Here is a 27813-nt window from a genome sequence, read left to right as displayed (position 1 = left end):
TTGACAAAAATTCCATGCTATATCGTGTGAGTAAGCTTAAAACTGGCATCAGTCTGTCAGTCTTGTCAGGGACGATCAGTAAATTGCATGGACAAAACCTGTTATGAGTTATGACTCGCACTTCCATCCATTCCATTGCCTAATTATGGTAGAATTTCACTAGATTCTTGCTTGATGATGTACTTACGGGTGTAATTTTGATGCATTTACCACGAAAGTGATATTTTCCTTGGGCGTCGCCATTAGTATAGCCGTAAATCCTTCTTTTCTACAGGAGCACCATTGGGAAATTTAACCCGATTTTAAAGTTTTTTTCACTGACAATTCACCTTCAATAAACGCCCCCCTTTTGGAAAAATGCAACGCCCCAGGGCATTTATTACAAACAATACGGTAGATTGAAAAGTTTTTTTTGGTTTGTACTGCAAATGGCATGTGTTTTGTAATGAGATTTTAAAACTTTTTTTAGAGTGAATATTTTCAATCTTTTTTCAATTGGAAAGGATTTATCCCTAATTCCAATCTTCAAAAGATTGAAAAACAATGAAAATCAATTTTTTCTACTGAAAATTTAATTGAAAACATTTGCCCCTAACTTTAATAACCCCAAAGGTCAAAGTTACGGGGTAAAAGGTCAAATTTTAAAATTGGCCCAAACGAGCTCAAATTCAATAGCAATGATCCTTATAACATTCTAAACATGTTTAAAATATTTATGACCCCAAAGGTCAAAGTTTAGGGGTCAAAGGTCAAATTTCAAAATTGGTCCAATCAAGCTCAAATTCAACAGGAATGATCCTTACAACATTCTAAACATGTTACAAGCATTAAAGGGAGTCTCCGGCAATCATAACATTATGCCTTATATGTTAGAAAAATAATTATCAAGCACAAATCACATGGTTTTATTTAAAACAATCTCATATTGACCATAAAAACAGTCAAATCTCAACACGCGATATTCAAAATTCCCGCACAGAAATTGTCTAAGTGCAATGACGTAATGGTTATTTGTGCTCAATTGTCGTAAGCCTTCATTGTATTACTGAGACGTCATTGCACTCGACAATTTCGGCGCCCGGGAATCTTGAATATTGCGTGTTGAGAGACAGATGTTTTTATTCGTTTTTATGGTCACCATGAGTTTGTTTTAAATAAAAGCATATGATTTGTGCTTGATAATTATTTTTCTTACATATAAGGCATAATGTTGTGATTGCCGGAGACTTTCTTTAATAATCCCAAAGGTCAAAGTTATATCAAAGGTCAAATTTTAAAATTGGACCAATCAAGCTCAAATTCAACAGCAATGATCCTTATGACATTCTCAACATGCTGAACATTTAGCATTTAGCAATACAGGGGGATCTTGCGGTTACAAACCGCCTTATTTTTCATTTTAAAGCAACAGAAATTAATTTCTTAACAGAACCTTAAAATAAAAAGATCCTTACGACATTCTCAACATGCAGAACATTTAGCATTTAGCACACCTCCCTCATTACTTTTCCAAAACCGTTTGGACAAGAACCAAAAAATAAATTTTATGTGGCCTAAACTTCTATTTTCTTTCAATTCAACAGAAAATGATGGCCAATGAGAGAGCAGAGACACCTGTGATGTCGGCTCGTGCTTCCAGTGCCACCGATAAGACATGCGCACATCTAGCTACAGGAGCCATAAGATGTGGACAAGACCCATATGATGCTGTCAAAAACCCACATGTGAGCATTAACCCTTACACCAGAAAAAACCACAGAATACCATGATGAAAATTCTGCGCATGCATGCATCCCAGGGTCTGCGATGACGCAATCACCCTAAGTGTCAAATGCTCACGGAAATGCGGGCCGGGCAGCAATTAGCCATGTAGCTCCCGGTCCGCGATCGTGTGGTTGGCATGCGGGGGTCAAAGGTTCGAATCCTGGGGGTGCCAAGTCAAAAATTCTTCTTCTTGACTTTTTCGGATCTTCTGTGACTTCCGATAGCAAAAAACCTGGGTCAGTGTTCGGGTTAAAGGGACCTAGTAATCTCAATTGAATGCAGTCAACCCAGAAGAAAGACATAGGGTCATTTTTTTCCCAAATCGCTTTTTTTCTACATTGAGGCTGGCTTTCCCTTTTAAAGGGAATTTTTATTCACCACAAGATCATGGGTTTGAGTCTCGGCAGGACTGAGTGACTGGAAGATATAGCACTGAACACTTTGATGACTTTATGGAGTATATTTGCAGGGCAGTCTGTACCAGTGAAAGCTTAATGAAGTTTTAGTTGTATAACCATTTTCTCCACCCTTTCTTTGCCCTCAGTGACCAATATGTGTCAACGACCTTGTTGTCATGGTTGTTGATCAACCAGTCAGTATGATTGTTTATGTTTCTGAATTCATGCTTGATGCACGGCACATAACTTAGGGGCTGTGCAATAATTATGAGCCCCCGGGGGGCTAAAATTTCTGAACAGCTCGCCAAAAAAATCGCTTGCCCCCCCCTCTCGGCCCTCCAAAATTGCTTGCCCCCCCCCTCTCGGCCCGCCAAAAATTCTTTGCCCCCCCCCCCTTGTGCATGCCAAATTTTGGGGATCCCAATTTTCAAACCTTAAATGGTCTATAAACATGTTGCGAGTGCAGCGAGCAGGAAAATTTGCATATTTAAGCGTTTCCGTACTGTTTTCCTAAGCCTTTTAGAGCGTTTTATTTAAAAGCGCCCCATGAATGTGTGCCAAAAATCGCTTGCCCCCTCTCGGCTTGCCAAAATTGCTTGCCCCCTTCGCTCGCTAAAAATGTCTTGCCCCCCCAATTTTACCCTCCCCAGGGCTCATAATTATTGCACAGCCCCTTAACAGAATTTACACTCGAGGAACTCAAAATGAGAAAGAGGGGAGGGGGGTTAATTTCTGGTGTTCCTTAAGGCTTTGTTCTTGGTCCGATTTCTTCTATTTGTTAACGACTAAAGGGGGCAGGCATTTTAGACATTGTTTTGTATTGTATTTTTTTAAATGTCATCAGCAAATTGAAAAAGAGAAGATGATGGGCAATAAAATTGTCCATCATATCTATGGTGATCTAGACCATGAACTTCTTCAGCAGGAAATTGAAATATTTTCCAGTGGTCAGTAGGTACACGGTCTGTAGCACAGATTAGGTCAGGAAAGATAGCGGTAGGGAAGTTTTGCTGTGACAAAAATGGATTTTGTGTCATTTATTGTGATACTTTCTTTTCTATTTATTTCAGGGATGTATCAACATGGGTACATCAGAGAATTACCTAATGCAAAATGAAATTATCGCAAAAGTAAGTGTTTTTATTTATTTATCCATCTATTTCTCTACATTTAGGCACAAAAAAATTGTTTGCTTGCCCTCCACCGACCGACCCAAAATTGGCCAAAATCAGGTTCGGCCCTTTAAAATTCTTTTTTTTTTTTTTTAGTTTTAGTTTATAATTTTAATGTTTTTTTATTACTTTTTCTGTGTCTAAATTTCATTTCAAAGCTAAATTTGGCCAACAACATTTTTCTTAAGAAGAAAATCATTACTGTAAACTCATTATAACATTTATAACTATCCATTCATGCATCAATGTTTCCAATAAACTTGGAGTCTTATGCCTGTAAGTATACAGTCATTCTAATTGAATCAATTTCTATGGTGTATTTTCCGTATTGAAGGTCTGAAGTGAAGTATTGATGTATCTTCCCACATGACCAATGTTCATTGCCTACAGGCCTTTACAGTAGTGAGTCATTAAAAAAATATATACTTTTCTGACTGACCGACCCACCCAAAAAATCCCATTGGAGGGCAAGCAAACAATTTTTTCCGCTTATATCAAGTATCCTTATCAGATCACATCCTCCATTTTTGTAAAAAAGCTGTGAGGTAGATATTCCTGAAAGTCCTTGTTGAAATCCATGTGGTGAGTCCTAGGCCTACCTTATTATTTCATGTAGGACCATACTTGCTGGTATATGTGACACGATCAAAGGAAATGAGTTGGATGTCACAAATATTGATTTTGAGATATTGATGTAACTTCACAACGAAAAGTTGTATCAACATGGAGTTTTCAGTTTCTGAAAGCTCTTCCTGTCCTCTTTAGAAACATATGTAAAACGCATTTTCGACCAGGGTCAGCATGTGACTTATTCCCCTTGATCATGTCACATATGGTATTTTCTCTGGGTGGTCAGTGTTTCTGTAACATATCAGTAAAACTTTATACTGCACCGTATTTCTGTAACTTGCCATTGGGACTAGCTAGTGTTTCTGTAACTTGTATTACGACATTTAAATCACCCATAGAACTCATTAAAGGGCCAAAATAGCCAGTGGGGTTTCTTTCACTTTACCTTATTATTATGGACAGAAAACCTTCCTAACCAGTTATTACATGTATATCAGCATTTTGGGTAAAGAATAACAAAATTAAAATTTGGATGAAATTGTACATTATGGCTAAATGGATATCAAAGTGCTTTACCTTTATAAATAATAACGTTAACATTATGATATTTTATTTCTTTTTAGTTGTCAGATCCAAAACTTGTGCAATATGATCACACAATGCTGACATATAATGACCCAACCGGTCACCCAGCATTACGTACCGCCATTGCTGAATTTCTGACAGAACGAGGGAATGCACCACAGCCACTAGATCCTAATAAGGTAAAGATGTTACTAAATATTGTCGCAAATAGATAATTGGATTAATTTTACAAAAAAATGTATTTTTTTTTATGTTGGATGTGCCATCACCCTCTGCTTTTACTTCTACTGATTTGTTCTGCTGCCCTCTGTCTTTATCTGAAACTTTCTGACCTTTTACCTTTCATCTCCTTTCAATTTCATCTTTTTGTTGAACACCTGTTTTTACTTTATTGTTCACTCTTGCTTCACTTCACTGCTTCTCTCACTCTGTGATTGGTGCATCTTGCATTTTCTGTATTGTCTCTTTTGTTTGCCTGTGTATTGATTTGGAAAGGATTATTTTGTTTAAGAGTTTGATGCATGTTTCTTTTTAGTTGGGGAGTATGTGAGCTGATAACTGAACGAGATGGATATACATGGGAGTGTGAGGCCAAATTTTTTCCTGCAGAATTTTTGTGTGTAAATGGATGTATGAAAGCTGATGAATGTGAGTAATGTTGGCATCCTAAAACAAAGCTAATTTTATACTGTAAACCCTTCCTTGACAGAAAAAAAAATAAAAATTATTTTAGGGTATTTATTTAGTCTTTTTCTTAGGTTAGTTTAAAGTAATTTTAGGGATGACGGAATTTAATTAGTGTAGAATACTTTGGCAGTAATTTCAGGCCTTTGCAAAAATTGTTTTCTGATGATTTGAAGTAGAAGTTTTGGATATGTTTGATACTGATTTTGAAATGGATGTTTGGAGATATTTTGGTATGCAATTTTGTTTTCTCGAGACATGAAATTTAGTTGCAAAAATCTTTTCGTTAATTACGAAAATTAATTAGGCCTATATTTTTTTTTCTTCAGAATTCATTTATATAAAAATTTGGTTGGTTGCAATTTCTGCATGAAAAGTTTTGTGCATCACCTTTAAAAGGAGTCTTGAACTCCGGTGATCCCCTTTCTGACTTGTTTGCACGATAAGCTTGCTTGTAATTCCAAATTTTATTTGTTTTTCTGAATGCATTTTTAGGAAGTTGACGTTTTTACCTTCCCTTTCAGGTAATTGGACGCGTCACCGCTTCCTTTTCACAAAACCCATTCCTTGTCGTGCTTTTGTTTATTACCTTGTCCGTTAAGCCTACACTTGTAGGAAATCGGACTTGGTCTTGGTTTTTATTATCAATTTAGGCCTTTATTATTTATCACCTTGTCCTTTAAGCCTACACTTGTAGGAAATTGGACTTGGTGATGATTTTCATAATCACATTTTAGGCCTTTTATTATTTTGTGTCTCGATAAAAAAAAAAGTTCAGTGCATTTATGCTGAATTTATACGCTGAGTAAAGCTGAATTTTGTTCAGTGATGCACACTGAAATTTTCAGTACATGCTGAATTTTGTTCAGTAAAATACGCTGAATGTGTATTTAGCTTTTCAGCTTTTGTTGCTGATTCAGCTTTTGTTTATTTGTTTGCACGTTCGGTAGATACTGGTGGCTGGGCGCCTATCTGTATAAAGAGCCCCGCCCATTTCTGCCGACCGCGGATTGTGCCTGCACCAAAATAAGTTCAGTTGCATATTTGGGGGGCTTTGGATTTGTAGATAGAACCCCGCCCATTTATTGCTTTATTGTGGTTTTGTGATTGGTTTATTGTGAAATATTAATGTGCGAAGGCCTGTGCTTTATTTAAATTAATTTTGAAGCTTGTAGGTTAGGTTTCCGTCAGTAGATTAAGTTAGTAATTAATTTAGGATTTATTTAGTTAGTTTTGCTTTCTTTGGTCAAGTCGGGGTTTCATTTGTATTTTTGGCCCATTTCCTTTTTAAAATATATTTGATGCCAACATTATGTCTTTGTTTTCTAAATGTCTAAATGTTAAAAGTTCGCTTATATAAAACATTTGCAAATCAATAAAATAAAAATCATGAAATAGAAATATCAATTATGTGCAATATATGAAAAAAAAAAATGAACTTGATAATTAAATATTTTTGTTTGATATGCTATATTTTATTGTCTTTAATAGAACTTTATTGCGTTTCGCTTTGCTCAATAATATCCAAATTTTCCGCCACTTCACCTTTTGTTTCTGTTCCTTTAGGTTACGCTACCCACGGCCAGGGAATTGTCCGACTTCGTCATAAGTCGGACTTTTATTCATTTTCCAAAACCCCTGGTCCGTGACAATATGGCAAAGATGCTTTACATTGATATATTACACTAGTGGGATACCCGCACTCCGCACGGCCCCCGCTAGCTGAGTAAATGGGAGCGATTGCTAAAATCACTCAATAGGGGACTTAATACTAAGGCGATTCTATCGTACAGTTTTTCCACTTCTTCCTCTTTGTCGATCTTCTGCCAATTTCTTTTTCCCGTATATGGCCCATATTATGGGCATTTCTGATACCGTTTATTATAACCCTGTATACCAGTGACCCATCCATGTACCTTTTTGTCCTTTCTTTTTCCTTTCCATAGTATCATGTCCGATGGTCTCTGGCTTGTAAGTAATTTACGCGTGCGATGGCACAGTGCACATTAAGCACACGACACAGGATGGACAAACTCTCTATGTTTAGTATTATGAATTGCCAATGTTTTTTGATAAAATATTTGTATCATATTTCACTTTAGATTACAGTCATGAATGGTGTAACGTCATGTATAGATGCCCTGGCTTTCTGTATTGGAGATCCACAAGGTGACTACAGTCTATTCCATTTAAAAGGGCATTTCGTGATCCACAGCATCATCCCCCCACTTTTCTCAAAAGAAGTAGCAATTTTTATATCACTGGAAACCTCTGACTACATAATGTTTAAGTACGAAAAAAATCTTGCAGATTAATTCGTTTAGCAAAGATATCATGAAATTTGAATATCGTTCTGGTATACCAGAACGAAATTACAAAATCGGAATCAAATGAAAGTTTGGGAATAAGCTTTTTGCGTGCATATCTACTGGAAAATGTCATAAAAAGAGGATGCTAGGATCACGAAACACTCCTTTAATATCCACACTACCCCTGTGGAAGATTTAGCTAAAGTCTTCCACATAGAGGGAGTATGGGTTTTGAATAGAATACACAATTTGGTACATTTAACTTCCATTTGAAATACTCCAGTTGTGGAAGATTTAGGTAAAGCCATATTAAGGCAGCTGTGTACTCTCAGACATGCATGTAGTAAAAGTGCAATAACTTTGTAATTATTTGTGCAAGACATATAAAAGTATACATTTTATGAAGGCAAGACATCAATAAATCTTAATATAAATACAGATTTGGGGTAAAAACAACAATTATGAAGAAAATCACAAAAAGTGAGTTTTTGGCAATATTTGTTAGGTACATCATAACAAAAAACACTCTTTCCAAAATATTTTATTTTGTTTTTCAATCTTGAGGCTCCATTCCAAAAGCGGTTTTTAATTTTTTGATATTGGCCTTATTTTTTGAGATATTGACCATATAAGGCATCAAATTGAACTTTTTAAAATTCACAAATGCCTATTTGCACAAAATGATGCCTAAAATCGGAAATAGACCAAAATATAAAAAAAGAAAACCTTGAGTCGATCATGCTTTTTACGATGATCATATTTGCTTACCTATAGATGCTGTATTTATTGAGTTATCGTGTACCTAAATCGTCATTTTACCGAGAAAATGAACATTGAAATAATGGCTGTTGAAGTTTAAAGTGGTCACATCTTGCACTTTCATCGAATCTCACAGGAGAATGCGGCAGTTTTCGTTTTTGTACCTATTATTACGTGAACATCGGGTAAATCCACAGCCCCTTGAGAAGTTTGAGCGAAATCCATTCAGAACTTGATATTTAAATCGGGGGAAAGAACTTGCAAAAACCCACATTTTATCAGCTAAAATGGAGCCATTTGACCGCTAGGTTTTTGTGAAATCAGTGCTTCGCGGTGCTTCCATAAGATGCGGCGCATGCAGATAAGCGTAAGCGTATTTGTGCGTTAACAAATTGCGCGATACATAGCGCGATGCGTTGTTCTTGATGTGCGTGTACCCTGCTGGTACAACAAAGATTTTCTTTCCTTTTCAATTTCAAACACGAGTGGAATAGTGAAATAAAATCCTTAAAATATTGCAGTTGGAGTTTACAAATCTGGATTTTCATTCCTTGTATTTATAAAAAACATAACAAAGTACAAACATATCAAAAAAACTCAATTTTGGGAAAGAAACAATGTCTAGAGTACACAGCCGCGTTAATACAGGGACAGGGGGAGTATGGGTTTCAAAATGATTAACCCTGACCAGTTACATTGGAATAACATACTCCCCTTGTGGAAGATGTTTCCAAAATCTTCCATGGATTTTCAAGTGTGAATTTCAAGTGGAATAGCCATGTGTAGGCTGGATGTCATGGCCCAGCAAAAAACTGAAATTATGCAACTTATATCACAGCAGTTGTGGTACATTTAATTTAAATTGTTCTGAAAAGGTTTGAAAAGGCTTCAAATCAGTAGTTGTGATGTGATCCAGGGGAATGAGTTGTGAGTTATTGACAAACGATCCTAAATTCTTTTGTTTCTTATTGTTTTCAGTTACTGATAAATTGCCTAGTAACCAGAAGTTCAATTTGTCCCGGAATCTCAGTGTAAAAGCTATGGAACATTCATAACCTCATTAATAAACGCGATGCGTGCGGTCCAATTACATTTGTGTACATCCATATCAAAAGGATGCACTTGTCGGCTGCTACATGTGTCTCATTTCACATAATAACTGGGAATAAAAACCAGACTCATTTCAAGTGGGGGTCACTTTATATCATCCCCAAGTCATATGGCTTATTAATACAGAGAACATTCAATAACCATGTCAGTTGGGGATGATTTGAATTGACCTCCACTTGAGATGAGTCTGGTATTTATTCCTAGCTATTATGTAAAATGAGGCACATGTAACACCGATAAGTGCATCGCTTTTGATATGGATGTACACATTTATTATTGTGAAACGCGAACGCATAAATCGAGGTCATTAATATCTCACAATTGACCGCAAAATGCGTAATTGTTCCAATGGCGCACACAATTGACCGGCGTTTGCGTGTTGTTGTGCGTCGAACAAACTCTTGCTGGCGCTGGCTGCGTATTTGGATTATGGCGCTACCATATTTGCACATATTGTGATACGCACTTTTGTTATTGGTCTTCCTGTTTTAGCCTGATCGATTTTTGGAAAGGGAAGATGTAAAAATCATCTATATTTATAAACTTTTGAGCAAAATTGTGTGTTATTTTGTAAGGTGAAGAGATTAAAGTGACGGTTATGAATGAGGTTAATAACTTTGCGAATATGTCGGGCATTGTGTGAAAAATATAAACATTTTGCCTGTGGACCTCGGAATATCCCTCGGGGCTCGCCCTCGGGATATTCCTCGGTTCAAAGGCAAAATGTTTAGATTTTCACAATGCCCTCCAAATAACCGATGCGCAGTTATTAACCTCTAATTAACTGTCTCATTTGCATAACAAGGAGCAACTTTAATAAGAGTTAACGCCCTTTTTCAGGGATGCCAACTAGTACGATTTTGCCGTATTTTGTACGATTTTTTGTTTAAAATACGATTTTACGTTTTCCCCTCAAAAAATACGATTATCCGTTTAGCCTATCAAAGAAAAAAAACGTAAAGCGACTGATGTCAATTTCACTTACTGGAGTTAAAATAACCGATAATTTGAAGCCTAGCGTTGTATAAAAAGTTGAAACAAAATCGGGCTTCGTTTGGGCTCCACTGCCCGTTAATCACGCATTCTGCCGACTTTCGGATGATGCATGCACATTAAAAATATTTAACATGGTTAGTAAGCCTACAAGATGGTTTCCGAAATAATTTTCTCTTGACTTTCAGATGGTTCATGCACATTAATATTTTTTATTAACTATCTAACTGCTACCTATGTAATGTCTTCTGAAGGTACTTAGTCAACTATTTAGCTCTACTGGTGCAGAAGAATGGCCTACAAAATGGATTCCTACAGCGTTTTTCTGCCGACTTTCGGATGATGCATGCACATTAAAAAATATTTAAAATGTTTAAATACGCCTACAATATGGTTTCCGAAATAATTTGTTCTTGACTTTCAGATGGTTCATGCACATTAATATTTTTATTAACTATCTAACTGCTACATATGCAATGTCTTCTGAAAGTATTTAGTCAACTATTTAATGGTGCAAAAGAATAGGCCTACAAGATGGTTTCCTAACTGCCGACTTTCGGATGATGCATGCACATTAAAAAAATTAATGGTGCAGGCAGTGGCACATTAATATTTTTTCAAATATGCTTCAGCGTTTCAAGCATGTATCTATGATGTGAGGTAGGCCACACAGGTGACCCCGAGTGGGGGTGGGGAGGTGGGTGTTTGAGTTCTGGTGGAATGGTCCACTTGAATCAATGAATTATTAGTAGGAAATTGTGCATCATATACATGAAGGTCAGCCACGCCAATCATGTAATAAAGCCAGTGCAGCCGTTTCAAAAATGCCTTGTACATGGTTAAGTATATGAAAGTGGACATTAAAAGTGCTATAACTCGAAAATGGAGCCCTTTGAATTTTACATTTTAATTTCTTGTTGATACATACCTTGTCCTTGCTGTGAAAAATAGTAATCACCAGTAGCCCCCGGGTGGGGGTGGGGGAGGTGAGTGTTTGACTTCTGGTGGAATGGTTCACTTGAATCAATGAATTATGAGTTTGTAATAGTGCATCATATATATGAAGGCCAGCCATGCAAATCATGTAATAAAGCCAGTGCAGCAGTTTCAAAAATGCCTTGTACATGGTTAAGTATAGGAGAGTGGACATTAAAAAGTGCTATAACTCCAAAATGGAGCCTCTTTGAAAATTGCATTTTAACTATCAAATTTGTCTTCTGTAAGGGGCTTAAAAGGGTTTTTACAGTGTAGAAACTGTAGCTTGGGGGGGCATCGCTCCCTCAACCACCACCGGGCCGTTGCCCCTGGACCCCACCAGGGGGGCCTTAATCGGCCCCCTGGACCCTCGGCTGCATGACGCGATGCACCGGTCGCTTCGCTCCCTAAAAAATACAGTTTTGTATGGCAAAATACAGTTTTTGGGGTCTGTGAGTACAGTTTCTTGAGTTGCAAGGTTGGCATCCCTGCTTTTTATCAATTCAGTTGATACCTGGTATCTCATGTGTCAGTTAGAGTTTTAATATTTTGGCATTAGATATAATTTCGCTTGATCATGTCAATATTAAATGGCTACCATTTTACAGAAGCAGACATGATAGTGAAGGCAGAACTTTTTGAATGACCCTTGCACTATTTTGTTTTTGTCAACAGATGCATTTTTGTGTCCTACGCCATACTATGGATTTATTCTAAGAGATGTGGGTATGCGCTCTCAAATCCAACTCTTTCATGTACATCTTTCAAGCAAGGTAAGATGAACTGGATTATCATAGGAAGAATATGTCCCTGCTGGAATGATGAGTTGAAACGATCCAAGTGATCAAAAATGTATTAGGAAAATAAATCAAAGAATGTTCTTGCATGGTCATGCTTGTCCAAATTATCATGTGCAGTGTTTTGGTTTGGGGGGGGGGTGAACACATTTTAATAACATAGTATCTTTACAACCATTTGAAGGAGGTACTGGTTTGTGTGACTAATGAATATCATTAACCCTAACACCCTGAGTGAGGGGGTTTGGTATAGGAGGTGTCCTATGTGTTGCCCGCCCATACCCCGCTGAGCTTTAGGGGAGGCAACCAGCCAGTGGCATAGCGTGGGTCATCATATTGGGGGAGGGGGCACCGGCCATGATTCATATGGAAAAGTAGTCTCTTTTGCTCAAATAAAAGGGGTCCCACAGTTAAGCAATGGGAGAAAAGTATCTTTTTTCTCTTTCAACTTCAATTATTATGAAGGGAAAGTCTTTAATTTTTTGGCTCACTCTTAATTGTCTCAAGTATATATTAAACTTTACTTTCCCGATTTTCAAGGAAATCTGATGAAAGACCTCGTCAGTACAGGAGCACTAAACACAGCAAGGTATTCCCAAAATCTCACTCGATTTACAGCGAAATACACTGACATGCACCCCGTGTCATTAAAGTAGCGTACTATAGACGGCCCTCACTTGATAACAGAAAGTCTGATTGACTTGGCTTAAACGGTATTTCCTAGAAATACTTCGCCAGATTCTACTCTCTAAAAAGGAATCTGATTGGTTACAAAGTGCCGTCGTACTGTAGGAAAAACCATACCCTCTTCCGTACAGCCCTGCTTAGTGTGTTGTGTGGTAATGTATGCATTTACCTCGAACGCCTCTGTACACACAGCGTGCACACACTGGAGTTGAGTATAATTTATTTAAAGAGACTTTCATAGGAAAACTTTTCCATATGGGAGGGCACCTGGTCTGATTGGGGAGGGGGGCACACCGACATCTCCTGGCTAATAATTACTTTGTCAGCAGAGATACTAAAATAAATACCCGGGATCGATACACGTGAATTTGCTATGCATGAGTTTGATATGAGAAGAAAATCTTTGGATACCGGGGTAGAAAATGATGCATATCTCCCGTAAATGATTTCGTATAAAGAAACCAGATGTGGTTCCTTGCACTTGAATATATATTTTGAACAGATATGATAGTCGTTAGCTTGCATCTTGAGAGAGTAGCTTGCGTCTTGAGTCAAAAACTGACAATAATTCTGATTTATATGTGCCGAATTATATAGCGCAGTGTATAGGCCAATCGTGGAGGTAATCTAAAAGCATATGACCTATCAGCGTACCATGCTCGACTGACACACAGGAAGGTCAGTCACCGAGCTAATCGGAGCTATTGTCAGTAGCCTTAGTCAGATGTCCTTCGGCCCATTATGCGACTCAAAACTATTAAACTGGTCGATACAAAATGGCCATGCGTGGCGGTGGATTCAACCTACAATGGCGATTTCTGCCATGAAGATATCGGGGCGATGACACTGTGGGGGGGGGCACAAGCCATTTTTGGCAATTTTCCTATGGGATTTTCTAAATGTTGCAATCGATTGCCCCTTTGCGCTACACCACTGCAACCTGCAGCATGTAGTATTTTGTGATATTTGTGGGATTAGGGTTTTTAAAGTAATCATTGCATCAAGTAAAAATATAACACAATTTTCTCTTTGATCTTCTTTTGCAACTTCTTTGATGTCTTCATCTTTGTCATTTTATTTTCCTCCTCCTCCTCCTTCAGCCACGGCCAGGAGAATCAGAGCCATTTCAACTCACAGTGGAAAGATTAGAAGAAGCCTTGCAACAAGCCAAAGATCAGGTAATTCGATAGATTTAACATTATAGCTGATTACCCTACATCAATTACATTGTTGTGTTTTTCCACTCATGATTGTAGTACAATTTGTACAAAAGAATACTGATCCTAATATTCAGTGGCGTAGTGTGAGTCATCATATGGGGGGGGCGACCATGATTGGGGGAAATGGGCCAAATGGTGGGTGGGGGGCACAAGCCATTTTTCGACAATTTTCCTATGGTATTTTCTCATTTTTCAAATTGATTGGAGGCCAGATGCTCCCCTATGATGTTAGACACTACTAATGTTGCCAATTAAATAATTTCTTGGCACTAAACTATTTTTAGTCATGAATGAAGTGATACAGTAGAGAAATATATATCGCAATTGAATGTTTTGAGTTTTTATTAATGACATACCCTACATGTATCTTTCATAGAGATTCTACTGACAAGCAAACTATTTTATCTTGGCCTAATGGCTTACATGATTGGTCTGTCTGTCCAGCTATTTTGGGCAGAGCAGTATTAATAATCCACTATACCACTTAAGTGAATTTTGAACTCAGTAGGGTGATAGACTATGATGACCTGGGGTGCTGTATAGTTTTGTGTTATGTTATCCACAAAATGACTATTAATGAGCCTATTGACATTTTTTTGCAGGGAACCAATATACGAGGATTATTTCTTATGAATCCCCATAATCCTCTGGGAGATGTGTATAAACCCAAACAACTCCATGACATATTGTTATTTTGCAAGAGGTGGGTAAATGTTTTACTTATTTATTACTATCATCACTATTACTATCCATCTGCAAAATGAGATTATGCTTATCATTTGTCTCAGGGTGTGTATGTATAGTATGTGTGGTAAAAATGTTAACCCCTGACCTCTTTTTGTCATTTCTCACACATGTTTTGGTAGGATTCATTGGGACCTATAATCCTCGAAATAAGTCTTGGAACGCTTGCGTGTAAATAACGGAAAACTGTCACCCCTCTCCCCCATGCAATGTTGAGAAATGCCAATGTCTTCAGCGGTTTCCCAATGTGTTCCAACATTGATTGATGGGGAAAGGGGAAGAATGGATAAATCATTGTTGTAGATGTCATGTTTGTTCCCAAGCACAATTTACATCATTTTCATTATCACAAGAGATTCTGCACAGAATTTCGACAGAGTGTGCCAAGCATTCCAAGTACTTTTTTCGAAGATTGTAGATACAGTGATCCTTCATACAAAAACATTTGAGATACAATTTTATTTTTTCAAAATACTTCACAGAAGCTGATACATTTTGATGACATCATAATACTAAACTTGCATGGATCCTGATCCATTGTGAGGGGGAATGTAGGTTTTTGTCAAGTGAACGTCATTTAGGGATCAAGTGAAGTCTTTTTGATTTTGGACACATTGCTCCATTTGTTCAGGGAATCAAAATTTGTTGGGTCATATATTATATGCATCATGCAATTTAATAATCTATTGCATACTCTCTGGTTGTTGTTTTTCTTCTTTCATTGTTTACTAGCAGCAAATCATACAGCCTACACAACGGTGGCATTACCAAGGTTGTCCCCTCTTTCCCCCTTCTTGCACCTCTCCCTGTTGGATGCTTTGTCATGATCGATATTTTACATTTTGAAACCTTTTACCATTTTTGTTGATCATTGTTGTCAAAGTTTTAACCCCCCAAAAATAATAATAACAAAAGGCACCTTGCCTCTGCCCCCTGGCTGTGTCACATTTACATAATAAACATGTTACATTTTCCCCCACAAATCAAGATTACCATGTCATCAGTTCACTTGAAAATTATGTGGTATCCACAGAATTAAAACCAGAGAATCAGGACTCGGCCGCCATCTTGATACAGGCATGGAGCAAAAATTGGGGGTATAAGCCAAATCGGCATTAGAAGTTTGCAATGCATTGTGGGACAGTTTTTGCATTTTTAGGACACTTTGTCCTTTGACCTATCAGAAATATTGGTTTTGTGCATACAAAAATAATTTTAAAAAGTTTTACTAGAATAAAAAAAAATCAAAAAAATGTATTTGTTGTATAAATTAATTATTTAAATATTTTTAATGATAACATTTTTACAATAATAGAGAAATAAATAATAATTAAAGAAGTTGCCCCGACATGTCAGAGGTCAAAGTGTCCTAAAAGTGCTCTCAAAAACCGGAAGTCACAATGGCGATTGGGCTTATTCGGTATCCCTCGGAATGCACTTGAGGCATTCGTTGTCATACAAGCGCGACATGGATGATAGGCGCATTTGAGAGACGCGCTTGATGCGACCTGCACGCGAGTACCAAGACGCTTCAGATAAGATGCAGAATTGTTTTCGTTCGTCTCCACGCACCGTCGGCAAGGGCCCGAATACCCCCAATTTGGCCCCCCATGGCTGATGGCGCGATCTCCTTCTCTAATTCTGTGGTGGTATCAGATCTTCTTTTGATAATAATATGATGATGGTATTGTCCACTCTTCTTTCAGACATCAGCTTCATGTAGTTCTTGATGAGATTTATTTGATGAGTATATTTGGTGAAGGAGCACAACATAGCAGCATTCTGAGGTACAAAACTGAGGACATTCCTGATCCAATGAGGACACATTTTACCTGGGGATTTAGCAAGGTCAGTTTTTTTTTAATTAATTTTTTGGACAGTGTTGGTCTTCAGGTCAATGGCCTAGTCCATTTGTAATCCACACTACCCCTGTGGAGGATTTAGCAAAAGTCTTTCACAGAGGAAGTATGGGTTTCGAATAGAATAGACAATTGGGTAACTTCCATTTGAAATGGCTTTCAACTGGAATAGCTCATCGACTTCAAATCACTTTCATCCTCTAAAATTCAGTTTCCCCAAAATCTGTTGGTGGGCAAGAAACACCTCCATGTGCATGTGCTTGTAGCCCTTGAACATGTGTTTAAAACAAAACTTCCACGAGGTTACATAGGAACTACCACTTGTCTTTCTCAATGCTACTATTGATGTGAAGGAGGTCATCACCATGAACAGAGATGAGGGGCAATATAACCCAAGTCATATTTTTGACAACATATTGATGGGGAAATCGTCTGGCAGCCCTGTTGCCAAGCAGCGATCAACAACTGCTGTGGCAATGATCATTGCATATATGGTCGATTCCAGCGTAAGCGGGACAAAATTCTCTCTATGTTAACTTTCCACTTTAAAATGTCATTAATAAAGGAAATCACGTTATTGATGGAGCATATCATGTCACGTCCAATGTGCTCTCTTTGTGCATATAGGCCTTTACTAGCAAGTCATACCAGGGGACAAGTTATGATGGCTTAAATGAATTGGCGTTACCCACTAATTAAAAGATAAATCACCAGAGATGTGATTGCATGTCCTTCAATCAAAATGAAATTATTACCGTTAGAAAGACGTTTGCATGATCTCTCATCATATGTAAAACGATTGAATTCCACCAAAGTGTGTGGACTCTAGAGGCCATTAAGTCAATTTGGCTAATAATTTTGTTACCAGCGTATCAAAAATAAAATGATCGTTCTGAAAAATGTTAAGTGAATATGCCATAAATGACTATATCATGAAACGAAGTTTCGTTCTATAATTCTGAGGTCCAAGTGATTATTTTATGCAAATACGTTTTACCCATAAAATTCCATAAAATCAAATTTGACGTTACCCACGTATCAACTGTTACCCACGAGTCCAGCAAATTTAATTGCCATAACTTAAATTAACATTTAATGACTTTGGACACTGAATTTAGTTTGACAAGCGCTTAAAATTGTAAATCGTAAAAATACGTTCACCGCTTTAAAAAAGAATCTACGACGGTTTAAACTTTTGTTACCCACGAATACCGAATACATGCTAACCTTGAAAAACAAGGAGATTGTTTATTTTAAGTTTAAATCAGCACATATTCAAACCATGGGTATGCTATAATTTTTACAGTACTTACAGTTTATGCACCTAAGAAACGCAAACCCCAAACGATACTATAGTACTTATAGCTTTACCCACTTAATTCGGGCGTTACCCACTTAATCCAAGGATTTACTCGTAAATTATATGTTTCTTATGCATCTTAACATTTTAAAAACATGCGAAATAGGTTCCAAAACAGTCCTGTTTAATAGCGCCCTCTTGAAGGTATACTGAAGCTGTATAATGAGGTTTTGATTGATTATCCTAAATTACCCTTTTTTGGGTAAATGCAATTGGTTAGAGAAAAGGGAATCATTGAAACACAATGGGGGAATAACCGCATGATGGTTTCCAACCTTCTGTAATATTTTCTATTTTGCCGCTTACCAATACATACCTTCAAATATGTGTTACCCACGAACATTTTGGTTACCCACGAATCCCTACTTAAATTATAGTTAACAATGTATTGATAGTGTTTTAGTTCATAGGAACTGTCAAACACAAGTTAATAGAATATTGCTGCATGAAAATATGGAATGATTTTACTAAAATAATAATATAAAACTGTTTGCTCTGTCTATTTGAATTTGGCAACTTCATTATTCTCAAAATTGTTATACCCAAAATGCCATAATGATCCATTCTGAATATTCCATGTAGTTTGTATTTTGATTAAAATTAATTTTAGTGCTATTGCAGCCTAAATTATTGACATACGGAAAAGTATTTTTTATTTTTATTAAAAAAAATTAATAGGAATTGCTATTTTCCAGACGCTGTTACCCCCGAATCCATCCGAGATTTCATCCTGCGTCGAGATACAAAATCTAACTTTATATTTATATGAAGCATTTATTCTAATCTTTCGAAATAATACAGTAATGTTAAATGACAGCCACTTTGGAAAGAGTTAGAAGAATTGACACAATCTTAACTGTACACCTGGTTCTTTCTTAAAGTTTGTAATAACCAAAATATTTCTTTGTAGATATATGTAATAAAATTCTATTTAACGTTCAAAGTCTTCACCAATTTCTAGTGTATATGAGTCACACATAAAATATTGAAAGATATTAAAGAAAGTGAAATTTTATGGCGTACAACAGGTGAAAAAGGCTTGAATTCGTGGGTAACATGCATATACGCATTTAACACTTTATTTGGTCTAGCAAGAAAAGTTATTTTTCAATCCAATGGCACTTCCACCTGATGATTCACTAGATATGATCGTCTCATTTGATAAGTCTAGAATTGAAAAGGAAAACATTTTCAAAATGGCCCCAGAGAGAATTTTGTCCGCTTTGGCTGGAATTGACCATATACAGTAGCATTGAGAAAGATAACTGATAGTTATCAAAATGTCTTGATGTGAGTGTCTTATAGTTTGGACTAGTACATGAAAAAAGTAAACATTTTATCTGAATCGTCCTGATGAATATATTTGCGAGCTTTAACCTTATTTTCTTAGCTTCTTGTGATCCATTTATAGTTCCGTTTTTTTCACTTCATTTTAGGATTTTGGCATGTCCGGTGTGCGAGCTGCCATGATATATACCTGGAATCCAAGCATATATGGAACCCTTGCAGAATTAGCTGCATTTCATATGTTCACTGCCTCTGTACAGCACCAACTAAAGTGCTTTTTACAGGATAAAGGTTTGAATCTTTGGTGTTGGTTTCATATTTCTTTCTTTCCTAGGATTTTGGCATGTCTGGTATGCGAGGAGCCATGATTCACACATGGAACCTAGGTATCAAAGAAGTCCTCACACATTTAGCTGAATTCCATCAATGTGCTGCCTCTGTACAACACAGTCTCAAATTTCTGTTACAAGATAAAGGTTTGAAATATTACTTGGTTTTTATGGAGCCATATCTCTTACATTGGCTTGGGTTGTTTTTGAATAGTTTTTGACACAAATTCCAAACCTGACAGGAAGGTTACAATAAAGAGCTTATAAGTCATGGGTTCTCAATTTTGCTTGCAGGCTAAGGAGGGCCACAATCGTTTCCAAGGTTCGTGTTTGAGGGCCAATTCAGTAGCATAGCCAGTGGGGGGGGGGGGGAGCAGGTGCTCAGACAAAAAATGTAAGACAAAAGTGCCCCCTGATAAAAAAATATAAGTGAAAAGTGCCCTGTGACAAAAAAAATGAAAGAGAAAATCAGGAGGGTAAAGGAAAAAAAAAGGGACAAGAAGCCTGTTTTACACCAAAATTCACCCTGATCATGGGCCCGAATAGTGTTAAATACCAGTTTCCTGCATGCTATTCAAGCCCTTCCCTGACACCCCACCCCACATACCCTACCCCATCCCACTAATGGGGCTTGTTATTTTTGAACTAATTACATTTTAAGTACACTCCCTGGCCTGTGGGTATATCCCTGTTGGCAGTACATACCCCCACTATCCTGTAGTTTAGCTACCATGCAATACCTACTATACAGGGTGTCCCATAAAAAATGACCCGAGTGAATAAAAATGAACGCAAGTCGAGAAATAGACATCAAAATCAAATAATTTAAAATGTAGCGCATAGCCTATTTTGTTATGCATTGCATACAAAAATTTTATTTGATTCGGTTGACTGGTTGCGAAGAAATTAACGATTACATAATGCGCGCATCAATGCAGTTCATTCCAAGTTTGATCAACAGGCGCTTTTTTCATACTCACTCACCGCTTCCTAAATGTATCTCATTAAATTTAGTCCATATTATCTATTTTATAATCCGACGGTGTTATGTTACTCATGCTTTCACTGAAGATGAATAGGCCTAACAGTTTGTCCGAGAAAACATTGATTCTGCAATTGGAAGCATTCCAACTTTAATTATTTAGGTTGTGCAAATATGGTATTTAACTTTCCAAGAAACATTTCTGAGCCAATAATGACAATGATCAAGTGCTTACAGCTGTACGTGTGATTTTTGATACCATGCAACATTAATGTTGAAATTTTAAAAGATTTAAACTTTGCATTACAATTTCTTGGAAATATTCCAAAAACGTTAATGTGTGTGAGAATTTTTAAAGCCAGCTGGAATTTTATACAATAATTCTTTATGCAACTGAACATTTATATCAACATTAACGAAAAAAAAAGATATTTACAAGTACCTAACATCATCTGACATGCAAACTTTCATTCTCAATATCATGCAGATTTTCAAATTTGAACACAACCTAATTAAATGTTTTGCAAGAAACAGATTGTTTAAAAAGAATGGAAAGGATTTCACCGAGCAGAATATGAAGCCCATTGACAGTTTTCATTTCGAACTTGGAATGAAGTGAATTGACACATGTGTTATGTAATCGCTCAATACTTCGATTCCAGTAAAATTAGAATATAAGATGCAGAATAAGATGGGCTACACGCTGATTTTTAGATTTTTGAATTCTGATGTCTATTGCTCGACTTAAGACCAAATATATTCGCCCGGTAATTTTTTCTGGGACACCCTGTACGTAGCCATAGACTAATAATAGACAGTCCACCAAATGGCAAAGTCCAGCATCATCTGTTAATGAGCGCCGATTGTTCCTTGAACTTATGAAAAATGAAAATGCTATGCCCACTATCTTAATATCATGAATATGCAAGAATTCTTATTGCATATAAATCATAGCAGGACATTGCCTCTTGGGGTACTATCTGTACTTCATTAATCTATTTTTGGGCTATTCCAGATAAAATCCATACACTCCCAAAGGAAGATATGACCTTAACCTCCCACACAGGGGGTGTAGATTTCAAATGGAGTCGCCTATTCAATTAACCCCATTTGAAATTCATACCCCCTGTGTGGAATATTAAGGTCATGTCTTCCATAGGGGCCGGTTTATGAATTCCACTGGAATAGCCCATTGTTTAATGTGGAATAGAATAGAATTGAATACCTGAGTGGAAGAAGGGCCCAACTCCATTTTTTTACAAAAATGAGTTAGACCCAGCATTTTATTGCCAGCAGACTGTTCTTCCTTGTGTGTAAAAGTTGAGCCAAAATCCACTCTCTAAATAGTCTTTCACGTACACTTAATCATGGTTTTCATGGAAGAAAGACCCAACTCCATGGAGTTGGGCCCTTCTTCCACAAATATTTTGTTAAAGAGAAATTTTGTTCATCCATGAAATCTGCTTTTCACTACAATTAACTTTCTTGCTAACATATTACATGCTTCTACTTGTACAATAATTGGATAGTTACCAAATTTCAGTAGCTATTTACAACACTTCTGCTTACGGAACTGGCACTTGCAGTATATTAGTGGAAGAAGGGCCCAACTCCAGCTCGTATTAAGATCTGTGCCGTTGCCATGGAAACATCATATATAATTTCGAATGCATGTAATACTGTATCTTCAGGTATTAAAGGTCCCTTGAAGATGAAAACAATCTATAAAACTTTTCCAAATATTAAGTTTTTTCTTAATATCTCAAAAACTGTTTTAATGGAGTTAATTGGGCCCTTTTTCCACTCAGGTATTCAATTGTGTAACATGAATCACAAAACCAACCCATAATGATTTTTAACTTGACATGTTCTGCGCTTTGCCCGTTACAGATTTTCTAAACAGCTATTTTTTAACTTATCACCAACGACTTAGGGAGTCTCACAAGATAGTAACAGATAAACTCAAGGAGTTAGGGATACCATACCTACACAGACCAGCTGGTTTGTTTGTATGGACAGACCTATCAAAGGTAAGATGAACTTTGATTGGCACCCAAAAAGTAGAAATCACAACAGGCCCTGATATAAGATGTCAAAAAAACTTTGCCATGGTAACACTTTTTCAAATTGTTGGTTAAAGCCATGTGTGATTTGCTTTACAAAGACGCCCTCAATATTTCTCAGATTTCTACTTTTTGCATGATTGTAATGACCAGTGGTGTACTAAAATACCACATGAAACTGAAAGACTAAGCCCAAAGTGCTTTGATTACAGTAAAATTTAAGTTTTTATATAAATCAGGAGATCTCCAGTTTTATTCTGAGTTCACCGATTGAGTGATGGTAGAACACATTGCGTTCATGTGTATCATTGATTCATTGAAGTAGTGATGTATAAATTGTGCATATCGCTATTCGTCTTAAGTCTTGTTTGTATATCCCAGCTGCTTGAAGCTCCGCCAATAATCATGATAATAATATGATCAGCGAGCTAATATACACATTGTAAGCACTGCAATGACATAGCAGTTTTCTTTGTTTTACCTCATTTGTTTGACTCAAAATTCAAAGGGGACAATGTGATCAGTGGTTACTAACATTTAAATAAGGAATCTATTCTTTATGCAAATCAGACATTATTGCTTTAATAAGTTGCAGACAAATAAATTAATTCACACCAGGCTATTATGTGTCTCATCTCAAGTAGAGAGTAACACCATATTTGATTTCGCTTTGCCACTAATTCGCATCAGTTCGTTTACGCGGTTGCGTCACCAGCATATTGATAAGATAGCCCTTCTGCACATGTGTATGCCGTGCGGGGCCCGGTTGCGGGATTATGTCAGTGCGCGCGATTCAAATCGGTCACTACAAAATCCAGAAGACAAGGTTATAGGCCTATTGGTCTAACGGCACGCATCCAACACATTACTTGGAAAACCACTTTTATCACTGCAAAATCCAGCATGGTGTTGCTCTCAATTTTCAAGACACTGTGAGACTACACTACGGGATTCTCATGAGAGTAGCAGCGCTGCTACTCTCGAGTACCCACGTCGGCCACCAGACCCTTGTGGCCCAGCAAGCCGGCTGCAACTCGCGAATACCTCGTGGGCGTAGGTACTTTGAAGGTGCGCCGAGTACCGACACTGGTACTCACCTGCCAGGTAATATGCAGCTGAGTACCGACGTCGGTACTCTGGCAAGAAAATGAGGCAAGCGGGTTGCCATTTCTTATTTGTTTTTGTTGCCATATTGATTTATATTGATTAATATGTTCTTGATTTATGTTTCTTATTTGTTTTGGGGCATTTTTAAGCGGATAAGTTAAGTAGGCCTAGGCCTATTAGTAAATGAGTAAATAAATAAGTAAATAAGTAAGTAAACAACTAACTAAAGGAGTAAGTAAATAAATAAGGCAATAGGCAAACAAATAAATAAGTTATTAAATAATTACCCAACTTGAAGTAAATAAATAAATAAATAAATAAATAAATAAATAAATAAATAAGGAGATTGGTAAACAACTAATCATAAAAATAAGTAAATAATTAGGTAAATAATAACTAAATGAGTAAGTAAATAAACAAGGAAATAAAAAAAATAACCAAGTAAGTAAATAAGCAACTAAATAAATAAAAAACTAAATGAGTAAGTAAATAAATAAGTGAAGATAATAAATAAGTATATAAACAACCAAATAAAAAATAAATAGTGAAATAAGTAAAGAAAAAGTTAATTTATAAGTAGGCCTACATAAATAAATAAGTAAATAACTAACTAAATAAATAAATGAGTAATAAATAAATGAGTAAATAACTAAAGCAAATAATGATTTAATGAATAAAAACATATGAACATGTTAATAAAATACATGATTCCAATCTTTTCTAAACATTTCTGAAAAATAATAAACTTACTAAATAATTAATTAAATAAGATAAAAATTACAAATGAAAACAACCAAGCTGAGCAACCAGTCAAGCAAATGGCTTACTAACCAACCAAGTAAACAATCAAACAAACATAAAACCGATACAAAAATCAAAGCACAAGAAAATAAATAACAATCTTCAGGTTTTGGAACAAGGCAATTTAAAACAGAAAAATCTTCACATAACATCGGTCTAGGTAACATGTTAAAACATTATTAACATAACAATGATGATGGTAATTTGGTATTAACAAATTAAAGTGTTATTTTCTTAACAGAACAAAACGGAAAACAAAAGAAAAACGACGGGATTATAATATAACACTGTCGCCGGCATACGGAAAAACTGCATTGTGCAACAAGCATTATTGCATCCATCATAACAAATTAATAATTCCACTTCAACGTGTTCGTGTGCAAACCTTGTTGAACGCATAGTCGGCCGCGTATTTGTATCATAGGCGCTCGCGCCTTGAAGTCAGTGAACTTTACGATCGAATGATTTTGGTGACGGAGTACCTCGCGGGTGAGTACCTTCACTGCTACTTCAGTGCTGACACATGGGTACACCATGTATGCGGTTACTGTGCAGGTACTTCCGCTGAAGGGCCATTGAAGTACCCCGACTATGGTGTGCCTATAAGTCACCTACTCGGTGCATCGCAGTTGACTCTTAGGTGACGCATGGCGGAGTATCGATGTAAGTACTTTGCTACGGGGTATCTACAGTATGGTGGCGACGCTGGTACTTTGGTGTAGTACCAACGTCGGCCACAAAGGGATTGGGTACTCGGTAGTAGCAGCGGTAGTAGCCGCGAAGTAACATTGCAGCACAGGTACTACCAGGCCGTTGCAACTCATATGCTAGCGCAATACAAAAAGGTGGCGACAGTGTCGGCTTTCCCTGTGTATTACCCTGCACTAACATGGCGTCCAATGGCGTCTCGGGCGGGCCATTTTGGAAAAGTAAAGAAAAATGCTGCAGCCACCACGATAGTACTAAAAGATACGTAAAAAAATATGCGTAGTGCTGTGGAGACTTACTTTAACATGACGTCACGAATATGCTAATTAAAGAAAAATGCTGCTGCCATCTACGTCCACATGTTGCAAGCGTGACGATCGCCCGGCCACACGTTGACGAACGGAGTTTCAAGTCCATCGCACTACGTGCTCTATATACTTAGTCCATGGTACTACGTCGCCAGGAATCTTGTAGTGTACGCCTAGGGTTAATGGGTTATTCCAGTTGAAATACACACTACCCCTGTGGAAGATATTGATTTTGGAAATATTGGTTAATCATTTTGATACCCTACTCTATATTATGACTTTACACCTATCTTCCACAACTGGAGTGAGTATTTCAAATGGAAGTTTCCCAATTGTCTACTCTATTCAAAACTCATGCTTCTTCTGTGGAAAACTTTAGCTAAATCTTCCACAGGGGTAATGTGTGTTTAAATGGAACAGCCTGACAATATCTCTTCATATTTTATTTATTTATTTATTTCTAGTACCTTACCTCTACTACTGGTGAAGCAGAACAGGAACTGTCTGAGAAATTGGAACAGAATAAAATGTTCATAGCGCCATCTGCTGGCTTCTTTGGCACAGAAGTTGGATGGTTTCGAATTGTTTTTTCAAGGGAGAGAGAGATGTCGTCAGAGTAGGTAAGCTACTGGGAATCAGCTAATATATTTTTAAACTTTTAATGAGAATGAAAACTAAAAAAGTCTGTAGGAAGCAATTTAAGACTTCTAGGCTACTCAAATATATACATCATTATAAGAAAGTCTGATGTCCAAAAATAAATTGGGTATTAAAAGTTTTTGGGAATCTGATCATTGTGATCACAGTGATTTATTTTATGTCATTTGTTACGTGTCACCAATAATGCATGCAAGGCAAAAATTTTTTTGCAAATATAAGCATGGACCGATCAAGGACATTCTTTTGTAGGTCAAATGTCCCTTGACTTTGCATCTAGCCATTTATTGTCACTATGGACCACATTAGCCTCATCCCAATGACATAGTCCAATAACCTCTATTACATAATCATAGTATAAAATTTGACCTCAAGTTGCGGAGTATGAGTTTTTGTACCCAAATCTTCAAAGTTCATTCAATGAATGTACAAATGTATTGGGGTTTAAGAACTGTGCCCCTGATAGATGAGCATGTTGTGGATCCTAGTGTGTGGGTAAAACACTTCATTTGCCCAAGAGGAAGTGAAACTGAAATAATAAACCATTGCAACTGAATTGAATATCAAGATCACTACGTAATATAACAGGTTACTTTCCTATGTGTTTGCTAATATGTGATGCGATCGCACAAACTGAGTCTATGTCGGGCACTATCAAATTTGAGGTTTATAGTTCTTTTTTATAAAGCAATCATTGAGCTTTATGTTGTTGAAAACCCCTTCAAAATCAGACTTATGGTTCCAAAGATAGAGTTTAACTTTGTATAGCTGAAAACAATAAGATACAAAAGGAATTATTCACAATAACTGGGTGTATCTAGAAATCAATATTCCCGACATACGACTCATTCTGCGTGATCGTATCACATATATCAGTACTATAGACAAATCCAATTTCACGCATTCCTACACCTCAGTGGTCCATCAAACCTGAAATGTGAAATGATGCACCCTTTCCAGGGATTTTAAACTGCATTTCATCACCTGTGTTACACGTAAGCAAAAGAATGATGAAAGCTTACAACACAAAACAATATAGCATCGGATAAATGCACCCAATTGGGCAGTAACACCAGTTTGGTGCAGAGGGGACCCAGTGATGGCCAAATGAAATCTGACCATCACTTGGCTTGTTGGATTCATCTATAAGTAGTGAGTGCCAACCTGTTTTACTCATCCTGAAAGTTCAGCAATTTCTTATGAACAAAAAGTACCTGTTTCTTTTTTACATTTTTTTGGGTGCTTTTCCCCTTTTTGCATCAATTATGCATATGTTATGTCTATTAATAAACATGTTATTGTGGGTAGTTTATTGCAACATGTATAATTTGACCCACGAGGAAGTGATACAGAAAAACAAAACCATCAAAACTGAATTGAATTTCAAAATCATCACAGGATATTTCATATGTGTTTATGTTTCAACTACTATACTGTAAAAGTGGAAATTTTCGCGCTAGATTTATTTTCACGCTTTTGGCATTCCAAGCTACTACCACGAAAATAACAATGTGCGAATATGTTCCTTTGTGTATAGGCCAATGTAAGGAAACTTAGAATCGCAAATTTATAAACAATTAAGGGA

The 27813-nt window shown here is 36.8% G+C and overlaps 1 protein-coding gene across 1 annotated transcript in view; it reads left to right on the top strand.

Moving 5' to 3' along the window:
• Window positions 1-27813, top strand: part of LOC140168147 (1-aminocyclopropane-1-carboxylate synthase-like protein 1) — a 41174-nt gene that overhangs the window by 5520 nt on the left and 7841 nt on the right. Inside the window, exons 2-12 of the mRNA XM_072191461.1 lie at window positions 1584-1724; window positions 3233-3292; window positions 4528-4668; window positions 7276-7342; window positions 11995-12092; window positions 13904-13981; window positions 14626-14726; window positions 16474-16615; window positions 19608-19749; window positions 22475-22614; window positions 26036-26191. Coding sequence (XP_072047562.1) covers window positions 1587-1724; window positions 3233-3292; window positions 4528-4668; window positions 7276-7342; window positions 11995-12092; window positions 13904-13981; window positions 14626-14726; window positions 16474-16615; window positions 19608-19749; window positions 22475-22614; window positions 26036-26191 — 1263 coding nt within the window. The 5' untranslated portion in view covers window positions 1584-1586. The remainder of the gene's footprint in view (window positions 1-1583; window positions 1725-3232; window positions 3293-4527; window positions 4669-7275; window positions 7343-11994; window positions 12093-13903; window positions 13982-14625; window positions 14727-16473; window positions 16616-19607; window positions 19750-22474; window positions 22615-26035; window positions 26192-27813) is intronic.

Source organism: Amphiura filiformis, chromosome 13, assembly GCF_039555335.1.
Source record: "Amphiura filiformis chromosome 13, Afil_fr2py, whole genome shotgun sequence".
In the NCBI taxonomy this organism is placed as follows: Eukaryota; Metazoa; Echinodermata; class Ophiuroidea; order Amphilepidida; family Amphiuridae; genus Amphiura; species Amphiura filiformis.
The sequence above is the reverse complement of the archived record's forward strand: the minus strand, read 5'-3'. Positions and strand labels throughout refer to the sequence as shown.